The 17,883-nt window shown below is 37.0% G+C and overlaps 1 protein-coding gene across 1 annotated transcript in view; it reads left to right on the top strand.

Moving 5' to 3' along the window:
- SLC2A2 (solute carrier family 2 member 2) overlaps positions 1-17,391 on the top strand; it is a 31,827-nt gene extending 14,436 nt beyond the window's left edge. Inside the window, exons 4-11 of the mRNA XM_026498643.4 lie at positions 2,181-2,305; positions 5,168-5,283; positions 6,137-6,299; positions 6,794-6,981; positions 9,513-9,617; positions 12,835-12,936; positions 13,583-13,786; positions 13,873-17,391. Of these exons, the coding sequence (XP_026354428.1) occupies positions 2,181-2,305; positions 5,168-5,283; positions 6,137-6,299; positions 6,794-6,981; positions 9,513-9,617; positions 12,835-12,936; positions 13,583-13,786; positions 13,873-14,073 (1,204 nt within the window). The 3' untranslated portion in view covers positions 14,074-17,391. The remainder of the gene's footprint in view (positions 1-2,180; positions 2,306-5,167; positions 5,284-6,136; positions 6,300-6,793; positions 6,982-9,512; positions 9,618-12,834; positions 12,937-13,582; positions 13,787-13,872) is intronic.
- The last annotated feature ends 492 nt before the right edge of the window (positions 17,392-17,883 follow it).

Here is a 17,883-nt window from a genome sequence, read left to right as displayed (position 1 = left end):
CTAGCATCCACTGATGGTAAAGAAGAGGGACTTTAGAGCAATCTGGCATCAGATATACTTTCAGGCTCTCTTTTAAGAGTTTTTCTCCCTAAAAGAATATATTCCCTAACAGAATAATACTAGTAGCCAGCTAGTAACAATTTCTTGAGGTAAATTATTGAATTAGTTTGCCCTCCATTCCTGAGTAGAGAAAAGGCACTTCACAGAGAAATAGCCCTGTCTTTTTCTGCTCTGTAGCTCTGAAACTGGCCGTCTCTAAATCACTGTTTCCCCTCCCTTTGAGTAGTTGACATTTTCCACATGTTGGTTTTCTATTACTGCTCTAATGAGTTACCATAAACAGTGGCTGGAAACAACAGTTATTTGTCAGAAGCTCAAATTCAGTTTCATTTGGCTGAAGCCAAAGTGTCAGCAGGGCTGGTTCCTTCTGCAGCTTCTGAGGGAAGAACCCATTTCCTTGGCCTTTGGTCACCATATTGCTTGGCTTGTGGCCCCTCCTTCAATCTTCAAAGCATATTACTCCAATCATATTTCTGTCATTACATTATCTTCTCCTCTGCCCTCCTCTTGTAAGAATACTTGTGATTCCATCACTGGGCCCACCAGGATAACCCAAGATAATCTCTTTATCTCAAGATCTTTAATTTAATCACATCTACAAAATCCCTTTTATTATATAAGGTAATATATTCCCAGAGTCTGAGGATTAGGATGGGGACTCTTATGGGATATTATTAAACCTATCACATACTTGTTAGGCAATCATTGCAGTATAAGACTACATAGTTTTACTCTCCAGAAAAGAAAAATCTGTCTGGCATTAAAGATACTTGCTTAGAAAAAGCTCACCTATTCAAGTTTGAAACATTGACACAGAATATAACAAGATGTTTACATTTCTTTGTGGCACAAATATTTCCACACCTATCAATTCAGATTCTTTTACTGGCCTTATCATCATCTATTGAACTTTAAAGAAGGTTTTCGTGCCCCACTTTCTCATTTAATAGGAATAAAAGTATCGGATATCAGCAAATGTTGTTAATTTTTGTATGATTTTGAAAATGATGTTTTTGTTGCTATTGTCAGCTTTATTACATATTTTACATTGGTTGATATTAATTCATAGGTTCTGGAAATATGATGACATACAATGTTAAAATAAGAATAATTATAATTCTCGGGGCACCTGGGTGGCACAGTCGTTAAGCGTCTGCCTTCGGCTCAGGATGTGACCCCAGTGTTCTGGGATCGAGCCCCACATCAGGCCCCTCCACTAGGAGCCTGCTTCTTCCTCTCCCACTCCCCCTGCTTGTGTTCCCTCTCTCGCTGGCTGTCTCTGTTAAATAAATAAAATATTTTTTTAAAAAAAGAATAATTATAATTCTCTATGATAAGGCTTAAAGTAAAAGTACATTTTAATTTACTTCCAAATAATTTAAATTTCCTTTAACTTCGAAGTTCCTTACATCATCTACATCAACTAAAACCCTGCACCATTAAGAAAGAAAGAAAGAAAGAAAGAAAGAAAGAAAGAGAAAGAAGAAAGAAAGAAAGAAAGAAAGAAAGAAAGAAAGAAAGAGAAAGAAGAAAGAAAGAAAGAAAGAAAGAAAGAAAGAAAGAAAGAAAGAAAGAAAGAAAGAAAAAGGGATAAAGGAAGGAGAGGAAAGGAAGAAGGAAGCAAAGGAAGGGGGAGGGAGGGAAGGAGGAAGGAAGGGGAAGAGAAAAGAGAAGAAAAAAGAGAAGAGAAGACAAGAGAAGGAAGAAAGAGGGAGAAAGAAAGAGGATGTAATAGGTTACAACTACAGTGTTGAATGTAGCTATCACCAGGCAATTATTACTTAAAACAATCAACTTGTAGGAAACTTAATTAGTTAACTGTTTCAAAAAGTTTCAGAAGCGTTATCTTAAATCAAACCAGTCATCACTACAATTGAATCATCTCTATTAAAATGTGGAGATCACATGCATAAAGCCCGATTTTCTCATTATAAACGTTATTTACCGTTAATGCTTTAGTCCACAGATAAATCAAGCTATCAATCATGGTTTAAAATTCTCCAACTAACTTTTTCAGCAAAGTAAAATAACTGCTCTTAAGTAAATAGCATACTCTGAAAGCAAATAATTTTATCAAGTTTTGATGCTGAATTTGTAATCCTTGCTTTTTAAAATTTCAGAGTCAAAGCCATGTTGGTAGCAAACATTCTCTCACTAGCTGGAGCTCTCTTGATGGGGTTTTCAAAGCTGGGACCATCTCACATTCTTATAATTTCAGGAAGAAGCATATCAGGACTCTATTGTGGTAAGTCATGCATGCACACACACACACACACACACACACACACACATTTGTCTGAATTATTCTAGAGGCAGATACTATAACATGCAGGCACGTTTTTGAGCCAGAGGTGGCATCACAAAAGGGAAAGGCAATAGTGTAAAATTGAAGTCGTGAATCAGGGAGGTTTGGGACCAGTAAGTGGGAGTTGTGAAAATATCTTCTTGCTCATGGCAATTTCTAGTGGTATAATTGCAGATAAATTATTTAACTCACAGCTTCCTTATCTCTTAAATGAAGGAGGCAGTGTCTGCGATGTAGGGCACTTGTGAGAACACATGTAAAATGCTCAGCCTAGAATCTGCCTACAGTACGCTGCCGAGAAAAGCTAGCTGTTGTTACTGCTCCTGTTGTGCAGTAGACAGTGGCACACTGCTACCCCCGGAACCTGCAGCTCAGCTCTTATGGCCTACTTGCCACCTAGGTCTCTGTCTCTCCTTTCTGGAAAGACCTTGACACCCAAGCCCATCTCTCAGATCACATTCCCTTAGCGGCTGGATTCCAGATGTGGCTGGGTGAAGTATTACCGTGGCAGTGACCACAGGGAGAGGGAGTCAGGCAGGAGCAGCTGGTAGAGAAGTTCATAATGGGCAAAGGATGCTCCCCTGTGAACCTCACATCTGAATATCTGGAATCACTAGTTCTTGGAAATAGCTTTTCAAACTTTCGGAAGTTCCAAACTTTCAGAAGTAAATTTCCATCAGCAGAGGTCTGAACAAAGGAGGATCACTTCATCTCTAAAATAGCCAAATCTTTAGCTTCTCAATGCCAATGAAGCCCTGATTCTGATGGTTTGGAGCCAAGGTTTTAACCCATTGTCCCAAATCATAGAACTGTCTTTCAAAGCACTAATATCCACTGGGGCTGGGGGAGGATGTGAGGATACAAAATGATGCATAAAATGTTTATACAGTTTTTACTTAGAAAGAGAAAAGACTATAGATAACTTCATGTGTCTTCAATGATGCCCTGAAACACAGGCCAAAATACCTACAAGTTAATAACTTAATTAAAAGCCTCTTTTCATTATTTTCAATGTTAATACAAATAGCTGAAAGTTAGGATAGCTTTATCAAGGTGAAGAGACAACCCACATGTGGAGAGATTTAGATTCAGAATAAATCAATCCTGGCACTGTCTTTGCCTGGCCTTAGATATATTAACTGGATCTTCTGTAAAATGCAAAGAATAACACTATCAAGGAGGTCCAAATCATGATTCTTCTTTCTTCTCTCTCCATTTAAAAAATACAGTATGAGGGGGCGCCTGAGTGGCGCAGTTGTTAAGCGTCTGCCTTTGGCTCAGGGCGTGATCCCGGCGTTATGGGATCGAGCCCCACATCAGGCTCCTCCACTGGGAGCCTGCTTCTTCCTCTCCCACTCCCCCTGCTTGTGTCCCCTCCCTCGCTGGCTGTCTCTATTTCTGTCAACTAAATAAATAAAATCTTAAAAAAAAAATACAGTATGAAAAAAAATCATAAATATTTTTGGGAAAATTGAAAAGAAATGTTACAAACATTGTGGAGCAACCTATCACTAGCATAGCCAAGTAACTTGTACTCCCCAACCATGTTTTAAAATTATGCCCGGTCCTGTTCTGAGTATTAAAATTGCTAAAAATTATAGGAAATACATTTTTATTTCAAACTTCTGTGAACTCAGACCTGTGAGTTTATCTACATTACTATGTTCTTGAGATACAATAGGAAGTATTACACAGAGAGTACAGCTTGCAAAAGGACAAACAACTGGGCTTTTTCTTATTTAAGATCAACAGGCCACACAGTAGAGTCACATGTAAATGTCAGCCAAAATTCAGATGCCATAGCAATCATACAACTGTTCATGTGAGATGCTAAGAACAATTTAACGCATTAAAAACATATTGAAACAGTTCCCAAATTCATCTTTTACACAAAAACCATACATTTCCATCTTATAGACAAACTCTCTAAGAGGAAGACTCTGACAACTGTTATTTTTAAATTCCTAAGAAAATGCTAAACATTGCATTCAGCCTTGCTTGTTGATAGTGTCTGACCTTATTTGCACTCAGCAAATGGCTGGATACTCCACCAAGTCCAACATGACTGATGACATCTGCATTTAAGAAAGCTACAGAAGACGGCAGAATTGCCTAGTGCGTTTCAATTTTTTGGTATTCCTTTAAGCACCAAAATCTTTCCTGAAGCCCATTGTTAGGAGAGAATAAAGAAGAAGCTGGGTTGGCCTGGTTGGAGTAATTGAGGGACAAGCCCCTGAATTCCTTAACCTCTTCCACCTGTCCACACCTCCCTCACCACTCTAACAGTGATCTTGAGGCACTTGCACATTGTGGGGATTCAGAGCTTGTAGTTCTCGTGCTAAAGCCCTATTGCACTGTGATCTTGGATAAACTTTCTAACCTCTATAAAGTAAAGAGACTGGCCTAGATATGTTATAATTTCCTTTAATACCATGAGTTTAGATCAAGAATATTATTAAAGCATTCTTTAGTCTCTTTTCTGAAGACAACTTGAGGCATTATGATGTAAATCAATTTTTTAACACGGTCTTAACTAAATAAGGCAATGCTATGAATAACTGCCAAATCCATGACCAACCATTTCTTTCTATTCCTATACCCAACTACAACTTCAATCAAGTCTTATCAACAAATATTCTTTGCATAAACTGTGTCTATGAGTGGGGACAAGGGGTCTTCCTTCCAACAGCCTCTGAAAGGGCCTTTTAGTCAGGATATTGACTATACTTAAACCAAATTATTGTTTGGTTTATTGAGATAGTCTTGGCTGCACTTTCACATTTATGTTCATTTTTTATGCAGGACTAATTTCAGGCTTGGTTCCAATGTACATTGGTGAAATTGCTCCAACCACACTCAGGGGTGCTCTTGGCACACTTCACCAGCTGGCCATTGTCACGGGCATTCTTATTAGTCAGGTAAAATCTCCCATCCCCTACTTCACCTATCCGCTACTTTATCCAGCTTCTCCCTCCCTCACAGACCACACAGCAGAAAAAAAACTAGAGTGGGGGATGCTGTAGAGACTTAGGCTTTTTAGCTCAAAGCCAAATTATTATTGTTCCATTCCTCACTTCTCCCCTTGGATCTGTGGTAGGGTTGGCACTAGAGATGACCCAACATGCCAGGTCTTGAACTTCTGGAGCTAGTCTAGAATTAAATTATTCTGTGCAGATTTCAAAGAATAGGAACTTCACATTTTTGACTGCTGGATTTTCTTTGTTTTGAGCATCGTACCTGGACAATTAATATGTATCTGATTACCATAGCAGTTTATTGTTCAGCTGGCTCTACCCTTCCCTTCTATTCCACGGACTCGAAGTTCTCAGAACCCCTAACCTAGGATTATCCAGAACATAAACCACTGCAATAAGGATGATAAATTTGGTTCTCATTATAATAATTGTTCTATCTATGTAATCCCATTTTATTTCTCTGGGTAATCTAAGAAGAAATCTATTAGGGTCGAAAGTTACACATGATTTTTGGTATTGCTTTAGATGTCAAATGTGTTCTTAAAAGTTTGGTTGTTTCGCATCCTAAATGGCCATATAAGTTAATGAAAACAAACCTAAGTGAACACTTTGTAAAACAAATAGTCCTGAATTTAGTTAAGGAAGACACACTAGTAATAGTTTCTGCTTTGGGCGTACTTGAATCAAAGTTGTCAGGGATTACTATTAAATAACCAACGTACCTTTTCAACAAATGGTTACGGAAGGCAGACCCAAAGTGTTGTGCAGTTGCCATGCTTCCTCCCTGCCTTTTCAGATTGTCGGCCTCAACTTTATCCTGGGCAATCATGAGCGGTGGCATATCCTGCTTGGTTTGTCTGCTGTGCGAGCCATCATCCAGTCTCTGCTGCTCTTCTTCTGTCCGGAAAGCCCCAGGTACCTTTACATCAAGTTGGATGAAGAAGTCAAAGCAAAGAAAAGTAAGTCTGTGGGTGTTTTTTTTTTCTTCCTATTGTTTTGGAACTATCAGCTAATGAAAAACAGTATGCATGAATGTTTTTGGTCAAGTTGGTATGAGCACTTTCCAAATGAAGTCAACGATTACATGTAAGAAGAATGTGCAAGATCACGTCAATATGACTCATGCATGCCATTTCAAACCCATAAACACTTGAGCCCAAATGGGAAACCCACGTGCAGGGTATTAGACTCAACCAGAGTCTTCTAAAAGACCTTTACCTGCATTATGCTTCTATGATAACAAAGATCACAGTTTTCTTTGTCATTAGATAAAGCCAAATATTTTTCTCAAAATTTAAAAACAGGATTTAATTTAACAAAAAAAAAAATTGCCATCATGCTGTAAAGCAATAGAAAGGGCTATGCAGAACTATAGCTCTTTCATTAACATAATAAAAATAAACTTACTTTTGTTTTGACCTAAGTTGTGTCAAACTGATCATTTTGTGGGCAGGCTTGAAAAGACTCAGAGGAGGTGTTGATGTCACCAAAGACATCAGTGAGATGAGAAAAGAGAAAGAAGAAGCGTCCAGTGAACAGAAAGTCTCCATAATTCAGCTCTTCACCAATTCCAACTACCGACAGCCTATTCTAGTGGCATTGATGCTGCACGTGGCTCAGCAATTTTCTGGAATCAATGGGGTAAGTTTCAGAATACTCTCTAACTCCCTAAAATAAGGAAAGAAAGGGGTATAAATTTAAATAACTAAAAGGCATTTAAGAATGTTGACATCATGTTTTACTATAATAAACATATATTGAGCATTAATTTTCTTTGTTTTGCCTCATCTACTTTCTAAAATTGGATTAGAATTTTTTAAAATGTCAACAATCAATGGTACTGTGTGTCTACTAAGATGGAAGGTGAAAAGCAAAAATCGTAATTAATACAAAAGAGGGAAAAGGAGAATAATTATAACCAAAAAAACCCTAAATTATAAGGGACTCCTAGACTTGAAAAGCAAATTTAAGATTCCTGATAGTCCAGGCAAAAGGAGTTCATGGTTCCTTTATCTATATATCTTTATTTATTTTTAAAGATTTTATTTATTTATTTGAGAGAGAGAGCATGGTGGGGGGCAGAGGGAGAAGGACAAGCAGGCTCCCTGTGACCTGAGCCAAGGCAGATGCTTAACTCATTGAGGCAGCCAAGCACCCCCCACCCTTCATCTATTTAAATGAAGTATACCAGGGGCGCCTAGGTGGCTCAGTTGGTGGAGGATCAGACTCTTGATCTTGATCTCGGGACTATGGGTTCAGGCCTTACACTGGGCTCTGCGTTGGGCTCTGCACTCGGTGTGAAGCCTACTTAAAAATAAATAAATAGATAGATAGATAGATAGATAGATAGATAGATAGATAGATAAATGAAACAAAACCAAATAGCTAGGTGCAAAGAAGTTTCCTGCCATGCAAGAAACTTCCACTCTGTTTGGGGAGCCAGCATACAAAAGAAACAATAGTGTGAACCGGCATGGCATTGGTGAGTGAGGGCAGTAGACAAGACATGATTGAAAAACATACTGAACTGAATGTTAAACTAGCTAGCTTTTAGGTTTTGCACTGAAATCATTGCATTACACAGACTAAAATTGTTCTGCTGGCAATTAGCTACTAGAAGAAAAAAGTAATCATTTGCTAAAAAAAAAACAAACCTAGATTTAAAAAGTCACTTATCCTCTTTTACTGCTGTTAAAAATGTGGTTTGGTCTTCCTGTTATGAGCTAATCACACATCCACAAGGAGGTGGCTTGTGGATGGGCAGAACCTTGGGAGAGGTAAAGAAAGTAATTCTCATCTGTTGGAACAAAAGGAGACCTGAACCTCACTCAACAAGCTGAATACTGCTCTTCTGTCATCTCTATCTTCCTTTAATGGGTCCTTGATGTCCATTGAAATATAACACTCTATATAACTTCAGGGTTTGGAGACCAAATTTGTATCCCTTTTCTCAGCTCTGCCTGTATATCCAAAGGAACAATATTTAGTCTTTCTGAACCTCCCTGCTTTAGCTTCTATCCCAGTGCCTGACATAGAGGCATCCAGGAAATGCTGAACTGAGGCTGTTGGGCAGCCTAAAAATGTGGGATAGTGTGCTATAAGCTACTCTTCACTGAGCACAATCTGTACAGTCCTTCTCCATTAGCCCTATCTGCCAGAAGAGATGCCAGCAACAGGACATGTTAAATGGGGAAGGAATGAGAGAGGATGACAGAATGGCCTTAAAAAACCATTATAAATCTAAAAACATGATCAATAATAAAGGCTATTAGAGAGATTTTGAAGATTTCTCCCTGTCCATGAGTTAGTGAAAATTTTTGGATTAGAGCAATAGCAACCAGAATTGACACAACTTTTCTGGAAAACCATTTGCCAGTATCTATCAAAGCTAAGCATATGCATACACTATGGTCTAGTAATTCTATTCCTGGATGTCAATGTGTACATATTTCACCACAAAGACTGTACTAGAATGTTCATAACAGGACCCTTCGTATTTGCCCAAATGACAACTACCTAAATAACCATCAGTAGTAGATTGGATAATAAATAGTGGTATATTATTACAAATAAAACACTAAGCAATGATAATAAACAGTGTACAAACACACACAGCTATATGGATAATTCTTGCAAAGGTAATGTTGAAGACAGATACCAAATAATTCACACTGTGTTTCCATTTATAGCAAGTATAAAACTAGGCAAAATTTATCATGTTGCTAGAAGTTGAAGAACATCCTTGGAAAAATAGGGGGACATTCTGGGGGATTCTGGAAGACTGGAAATGATTTATTTCTTAATCTGTGTGCTGGTTACACAGGTGTGTTCAGTATGTGAAAATTAATCTGTATACTCATGTTGTGTGTACTTTTTTGTATATATTTTATACCTTAACAAAAATTAAAAAATTAAAAAAGTCTTTATCAACATAATGCAGATTCAGAGTTTTCAGCTAAATTTAAAGAGAACTTTAAGCAATCAGAAGTTTCAAACACTAAAGGTTGAAAGCGGTTTCTCACTGCCTGGAAGTAGAGGACAGATAAAATCTTTAGGGTGTTCTAGGGACCATGGTTCCATAGAAACTACTAAAAATAAACAACCTAAAATATTTCTTGCTAAAGCTATCAGTGCTAGGATTCTTGATTAAAGCTAAATCATTTGCTTTACAGATCTTTTACTACTCAACCAGCATTTTTCAGACAGCTGGAATCAGCCAACCTGTTTATGCAACCATTGGAGTTGGTGCCATCAACATGGTTTTCACTGCTCTCTCTGTGAGTTAATACCCTAAATATGCTACTTGTTCCTCAGCTCAGAAATGGGGGGGGGGGCTTTGTGATCTAAAAACAACCAGTGATTTATTGTTCATGTGTATTGGGTGTATAGAACCAAGTGGGTCACAGGAAGAGTTCATATGCAAATAACAAACTACTAGCATAGCTGAACAGGTGGATCACTGGTTGTCCCCATTTGCTGGGGACAATGCCATTTAGTCATTCATTTGTGAATCAATAACTTACTTGGGGCACAGAAGACTTCTTCCTTGTGTAAATAGTTGGATTCCTTTTCCTTTGCTCTATACTTGAATCTGTTGGGGTCAGGTGACTACTTGTCATTTCTATCAATATTGGGTCTTCTACCTAGGTTCCTCTCTTTCTATGGTTGAAATTCTTTTTTTAATACTGATGTCTTGGCCAAATGACACTTTATGAAATAAATACTTTAAATACTTTACTTAAAAAAATACTTTAAATACTTTAAAAAATACTTCAAATAATACTTTAAAAATACTTTAAAAAAAATAAGGTCTTCTGTAACATATCTATGCCTGTGACAGGGTTAAACAGACTCAGCGAATTCTTATGATATTAGGTTAATGGATAGAGCTTCCAGATAGCTCACAAGGCCCTAATTTCTGGTGATGCATAAAAATGTGTGTGATATTATAAGAGATGGAGTATAAAGACCGAATACCTTATATGAGGAATGATTCAGTATCTTGACAATAATATTTAACATAAACAATCTAAGAATTAAAGTAAACAAACAGCAAAAAAACCCCTAAAACTTCCCAACTCATGTAATTCACTCTAAAATGAGCATAATTGGGCTTATTTTTGCCTTTAATGCAGGATATTCAAAAAGCTTGTGCTTTTTAATGTTGGTCACCATGTTATATTCAATATACTTTAGTCACTTGTTTTTCATTCTCTGCACATGGACTTTTAACTATTACCTTAGGGTGGTCAATAAATTACAGCCTGGCTACCGAGATCAAAAAGCAGATTTGTCCAGACTACATTAAACAGCACTGGACCTTGGAAAGAGGAAGGAGAACAGATAACAAGGGAACACCAGCAGTTCTGTAGACATGCCTTTAGAGATAATGCCTGTTCAAGCCAAAAGGCCACTCAAAATCGATGAAGGCCTGCCACTGGGATGTAATCCAAGAGCTACTCACATTCTTTTGTCTCCTGAGATATATTTTTTACAAATCCTATTTCAACATATTTTTCTAACATAGAGATTATGCTTAAAACATTTTATATGTAACAGGATTTGTTATGCAAAGCATGAAGTTGTCAAAAGTGGGTAACCCAAACTCTAAATGCCTATAAAGGAAACTACTGCAGAATTTCATTTTTGCCCCCCTCCCCACCAACCCCAGCTGGAGCAGGAGGAGTTGTTTTGAAAAGTTTCTTGATTATTTTGAATATGCCCTTTTAGAGTTTATCCTTTTATTCTGTGAAAGTTTCTGAACAGATGACTGACATTTTAAAAGTCAGACCTAATCATCTGTCTAATTAACCCTCCAGGGCTACAGATAACATTTAGAATTTTTAATTCTATTTATTTTTGAAAAGTTGTTTTAAGGATCAAAAAGTACAAAAAGGATAGTCCTCAGTCGCCTAATTCCTCTCCCCTAAACTAATCAATGTTAATGAATTCCGTGTATCCTTTCAAATAAAGATATACAAGTAGGAATATGCACTGATAAGATATTAATGTTTCACAAACTTGGAAGGGGCATAATTAACCTTTTTTTTTCCTGAATGAATATTTGGGAAAAGAAAGACTTTCCTCACTCCATGCTGAATCATGTTTCCACATTCCATATTTTCTTCCACACTAATGGGCCAGTAGAAGAGGACATGTAAACTTAAAAGAACACAAAACAGGAAGAAATGTGGAGGGCACGGGGACACAGATGGGTCTAGAGAAGAAGCAGAGGCATCCAGGATCTGCATGACCACACACTGTCTTGGGCAAAGACAAGGGGTTTGGTCAGGCAGACATCTCTGTCCTCAAGGAGTGAGTTTAGAATTTATTATCCTATTAATAATAATTGTTCAGAAACAGAAGAAACATAGTAAAAGCCCTCATGCCTGAAGAAATGCTTCTATTTTCTTGATAGCTTGACATGGTGTTATCAAGTCAACTTTTAAAGTCATACTTACAGAGCCAAATTATATAGAGAAATGTTATGAACTTGGGCAAGAGGTGTTTTGCCTACTACCTTCTCAACAGTAAGTGTGGGCTCTTTGCTCATCATCCTGAAGTGATCTGAAACTTGAATATGAATTGCCACTGGAATGAAAGGGGCTTTCACTGTAGGTAAAAACAAATGTTTCTCAGATATTCTCAGAGCCAGAGCTCAAGGGTATTGGGTTGCTGTTGATTTACTGATGGATTTATGAGCCAAGCCAATTTACTCATTGAAGTGAGAAATTATGACAGATAATATTTGTGTGTGATTCACCAACCTTGGCAGTATATCCCAAGGATCAAGCAAGAAGAGTCTATTTAACAAACATTGGTCTTGGCTAATTGTAAATGTTAACCATTAATGCAAAGGTCCACAGACCCAAATGTATCAATGACACATCTCCTAAATTAGGATAAGAAAGCACTTTAAGCTTCTGCTTTAAATAGATAATAGATAATTCACTTCCAGCACCAAATATATTTAGGCACAACAGAAAAATGAAAGTTGCCAGGTGAGTGGTCGTAATTTGACTTTATTAGCAGTGAGAAAGTTGGATGAGAATGGTTGACAACCCAACAATTAAACTATTTCAGGTGTCTGCAGTGCACAAAACCTTGTACTTATAACAGGATAATTACCGAAAGATAAATTAATGTCCTTTTTATGTAGAGCCATTTCAAATGTACAAGAAATCTATTGGAAGAGATCTGAGATGTACAGCCTCTTAATATTGTTCCCCAGTGATAATTGCAGAGTGATGGTAAGGTTATGGTTCTTTCTCCAGAATGGACTGTTAAATCACTGTGACTAAAAGAAGCAGGTATCTGTTAATTACTTCTGCTCACTGAGACCAGTTCTGCCACCTGAGGCAAGAGTGACCCCCCAACTCAGTTCCACATCTGTAAAATGGGATTCTAGAACTGCCTCCTTCCAGCTGTATAAATTAAAATGACCTGTTCGGCAGTAAAAACTACTTAAGTCAGCGTGTTTTAAAACTCTCCTAGGTATTCCTTGTGGAGAAGGCAGGGCGACGCTCTCTGTTTCTAATAGGAATGAGTGGGATGTTTGTCTGTGCCGTCTTCATGTCCGTGGGACTTATACTACTGGTAAGTATAGATTTTTGCACTGAGACTTTTGGTTACCATATGATAGCACTTCTGTGCTCCAGGTTAAAGTGCTCTGTACGTTAAAACATTTGAGATCGACTTATGAAATAAAGCCAGAGGGACAGCATAGAATACAAGGGAGAAATGTAGCTTTCGGGGTTTAAAGACTTAAATGTCACGAGTAAATTGTACTTGTTACCAAGGGAGGCAGTGTCACAAAATGGTCACAGCATAGTCTCTGGGGTCAGCCCTGCTCAGGTTCTAACACTAGCTCTGCCATTTGGTGGTGTAGGGCAAGAACCAGGACGTCTCCAGCCCAGCATCCTTGTCCACTGCTTCATGGAGGGTAATGCATCCTGTCTAGCAATCTTGGTATGAATAGGAGCAAAGGTCACTAGATTCTTGCCTTGCTTCTATCATAGGCAAAGAGTGACTGAGAATCATATAAAGTCCTAATCCAGAGGATTTCCTGTAACAGAGTTCACAAGATTTAAGCATGACTCAGACTAGAATAAACTTGTCTCAAACCAGAATAATTTATAGTTATTTGTACATAAACATATCAAGAAGAGAGCCCACTTAGCTAAAGGAAGCAGCAGCCAATAATCCCAACTCCACTTTTGTTTTCGTTTTGTTTTTTCCTCAGGATAAGCTGGCTTGGATGAGTTATGTGAGCATGGTAGCCATCTTCCTCTTTGTCAGTTTCTTCGAGATTGGGCCTGGCCCCATCCCCTGGTTCATGGTGGCAGAGTTCTTCAGTCAAGGCCCACGGCCTGCTGCTTTAGCAATAGCTGCATTTAGCAACTGGACCTGCAATTTCATTGTAGCTCTGTGTTTCCAGTACATTGCGGTAAGCAGCCTAATATTGTGCAAATTTGCTGAATAGAGATGGAGTAGAACAGCTGCTAACTGGAACTCTGTTTGTTCTCTGTGCAGAAGTTCTGTGGACCTTATGTGTTTTTCCTCTTTGCTGGAGTGGTCCTGGCCTTTACTCTGTTTACATTTTTCAAAGTCCCAGAAACCAAAGGAAAGTCCTTTGAGGAAATCGCAGCAGAATTCCGAAAGAAGAGTAGCTCGGCCCAATCGCCAAAAGCTGCTGTGGAAATGGAGTTCCTTGGAGCTACAGAGACTGTGTAAAGATAACCTGCTTTTTTGACAAGAACAGAAACAGGAAGGAAGTTGTGTGTTTTTAACTGACGATTCTTTGAGAATTTTATATCTACGTCTTGAAGTATTGTTTTATTTTTTAGAGAGCTTTTATGCACTCTTCTCAGAAATGTCATCAAAAGTTACCAAAGAAAGTATTTTTTTTTAAGTTAGAGCATCTATTTTTGATAGTAAGACTCTGTTATTAAGTAAACCAAAAGTCTAGCTCATTTTACTACACCAAAGAGCGAGTACATTGTATTGTTCCTAGCTCTATTTCTTTATAAGGAGGTTCTCCTGAAATGGAAGCAGTTTCAATGTATCATGTTACCTCTTCGTTAAGCATGTGACTGGAAACCTGAAGCTGCAGCTCATTTACATATTTGAATATGATTATGTTGACATTTTCTTACCCACAGACCTCATACGAAAGGAGCTTTGGCTAGTGGTAATAAGGTTCATGTTAAAATTGATAACTTTTCTATTTCTCCCACTCAGCTTTTTTCTTCTGTATTAGAATTTGTATTTTGTTTAAAATTTTATTTTTTCTGTATTTTCACGTGAAATGGTTTCTTGAGTATATTAAGATATATTCATAGAGAAAAACTGTTATTTTTGGTAGTCCTACCAAATCTTTTGGTACTCAGAAGAAAAAAAAATTAGTTCCTTTGCTTGATGACCAAATGATTTTTATAAAACTAAACACTGAAAAGATTTTACTAGTCATATAGCCTGGGTTATCAGTTAATATTAATATCTGTTATAAAACTATGTTAATTCCTTGCTAGTTCAGTCCTTTGAGCTCTACTGTGGTTTGCTTTTAAATTGAGCACAGCCTTGTTTCCTCAGCTGCATTTTTTATAAAGTACATTCAAACAGTGATTAAGCTGGGCATTTTTGTATCTCCTCAAACCCTAAATAAGTTAGAGCAGTCTAAGGGAAATTTGAAATAAAGGACTGCTCTGTTTGTTAAAACATATTTTCTGTATTATGTTTCAAGACAAGTTGAAAGAGTAAGATTGCAGGAATCCTAAAGGTAGGCTCCTGAAACTTCATGAAGGCTTAATTTCAGACTTGATCAAAATCCCTATTTACTTTTCTGGATAGTCATCCCCTTTGATGTTCCTTCTTTGTCATGGCAGTATATGGATGCTATCTAAGCCGTCTTATTGCTATTGCTAACATTTCCTGTGTACTATCTATGTGCCAGGCACCCTTCTAAGTGCTTTTACCTATGTAGGCAAATTGGAAATGCACAGATGATTAAACAGACTTTCACTTATAGTCAATTTTACAACTATGGAAATACAGTTCTGATGGACACCAAAGGCTTAGCAGGGAGCTAAAGTATCTCCAGGCTGTTTTCCCCACAAAGTGGAGCACTGAGTCAATCCTTTTTATGTTTGCTTTAATGTGCATAAAAGAAAGGTACTTTTTTAAAAAGTACTTTTTATGAGTGAAGGTGGAAAAAATGCTGAACACTTTTTTTCCCTAGAGTTGTTTACCTTTATACAATTTGGAGTCCAGACAACATAAAATTATTTCTTTTCACTTTGCTTTTTATTCCCTTTGGACTAATTTGGAATAAATTATTTTTACTTAGGACTTCAGGACACAGTTAAAGCGAGCTTATAGTTCAAAAGACTTTGGTGCCAGCTTGTGAACTCCAGAAAAATTGTGAGGACTCTGAATTGGGCAAGAGCAGGAGAATGGCTCCTGTGTGGCTCTTGTCCTTTTCTTCAGGATGCTGGTGGTCTTTGAGAAGCCCAAAGTTACAATGATAAAGAAGTTTAATATTTTTATAGGTGATGAATCTCATTTAATCAAATTGCTATTCTTGATCTCATTTACTAAGAAAAAAAAGTAGTAAACATTTAAATAAAGAATGCAAAAGACCACTTTTAAGTTCTAATTACTTTTTTCGACTGATGCATAAACACCAGAAATTCATAGCCTGGAGTTTTCTGCCTCAGAGAAATTGAACTAATTTACATTGTTTCCCTTCCACATTCTTTTCCTTGCAGAGATACAAATGAGTTGAAAAGAAACCTTAAGGTGAAGAAAGAAGCTGTTAAAGCTTTATAGGAGGACAAAGGAACTAGCTTAACATAATAGAAACTCCCTGGTCTTCAATTGCATACATCATAATAAATAATACAATTGGCACTGATTAATTAGATGTAATCATTGGGAAATTAGATGTGAGTCTGAACATTTAATTTTCATAGTATTCTATCATTTTTCTGGAAGTCTTTTCATATTCTAATGTCCTAACAAATGTGATTTTTCTTAGCTTGTGATTTTTCTTAGCTTTAAAACATGATTACAATTCTTGGTCTGGCCACTCACCTGCTACACCTAGCTATTGCCCACTGTCATGACACCAGTGAAAGGGTCCTCTCTTTCTCCTCTATGCAATCAGCACTGTAATGGCACTGAGATACACTAAGACTCTGCCCCCTTCCTCCTCAAAGAGCTCACAGTCTAATAAGCAGCTCAGGAAGACCAGAATATGAATGTCCCCATGTGTGCCTTTTGCCACCCATGAAACTTGATTTGGAGACCTTATAAAATGGGCACAGTAATATTACCTACCTCAGAGAGTTGTGAGGATTAAATGTAAAGTGCTAAGCAGAGTTCCTGGTACAAAGGAGGTGCTCAATAAATGTTACCTAGAATTAGTATTCACAAAGATACTGCTAAAATAAAAGTTTGTCATATATATTGACAGTTCCACGTTTTTCTTTACTTTTTAAATTTTTTCTTATTTTTTTTCCAAATTTCTTTTGAGTATAAGAAATTTTATAAATTCAATATAATATTTTCTTATTTCAAGCAGCAATTTCACAATGACAAAGGAATGGTAAAAAAAAATAAGGGAGATTTTAGGCTATCTAATTCCTAAACCCAAACTTGATATTTCCAAGTTGGTTATGAGTGTTTATTGTATTTTTAAAGTTTGCTTTTGCCTAAGTTATTTTTTAAAAGGTTGTTATGTAATATTATTTCTTGAATAATACTAAGTACAGAGTAAAATGCTGTCTACTTAAATGCAATTCAACAAGATTATAATCACAGGACAAGACCAAACCTTCTTGATAATCCTCAAGAACTGCAGCGGTGTTATATACATGTAAACCGGTGTGCATGCATAAGCTACTTCTTCTTGCTAGATTATAGCACATGCAGCAGATAAGGCAATGTCAGGCAATATCTTGTGCTTATGGTGTCCTAAGAAGAGGTGCTGAGTAAAGTGTAAAAGAATATATAATTTTTCATTAAAATTCTATCAGTGACCTGAGGAGAAAAGGTTTGTTGTCAACCACTCTGAACCATCTGCTTGTGTTTTTACTGCTTTCTAATTTGGTGCACATTAGGAAGAATCATCATGAAAAGACACTGGTTTTAATTAGGGGTTTATATACACTATAGTTTTATGTCAATAAATAACATTTCTGAATGCTTAAGTGTGGTTTTATTTTATAAAAAAAAAACCACACTTAAGAAAATGAATATTGGTTTACTATAATATATCCTTGTTTCTTTCTTACAGTATTGTTCCTATTCTCATTTTAAAGATATATGTGAGTTACTTTTTAAATTCAAATTTTCTTTCCATCAGGCAGTTGTTTTGATTATCAAGAGTAGGAAAACTAACCTGAAGTCTAGGTAAGAACAACTGACTCCCTTTGATAAAATAAAAATAATTTCTTCAGGAAATATTTAGTTGAACTCCCACTGTAAATAAGACACTTGTTAAAATCTGTGAAAGACACAAAACTTAGAAAACATGGTCCATAT

The sequence above is a fragment of the Ursus arctos genome, unplaced genomic scaffold (genome assembly GCF_023065955.2).
Source record: "Ursus arctos isolate Adak ecotype North America unplaced genomic scaffold, UrsArc2.0 scaffold_4, whole genome shotgun sequence".
Taxonomy (NCBI): domain Eukaryota; kingdom Metazoa; phylum Chordata; class Mammalia; order Carnivora; family Ursidae; genus Ursus; species Ursus arctos.
This window is presented reverse-complemented; position numbering and strand designations above follow the sequence as displayed.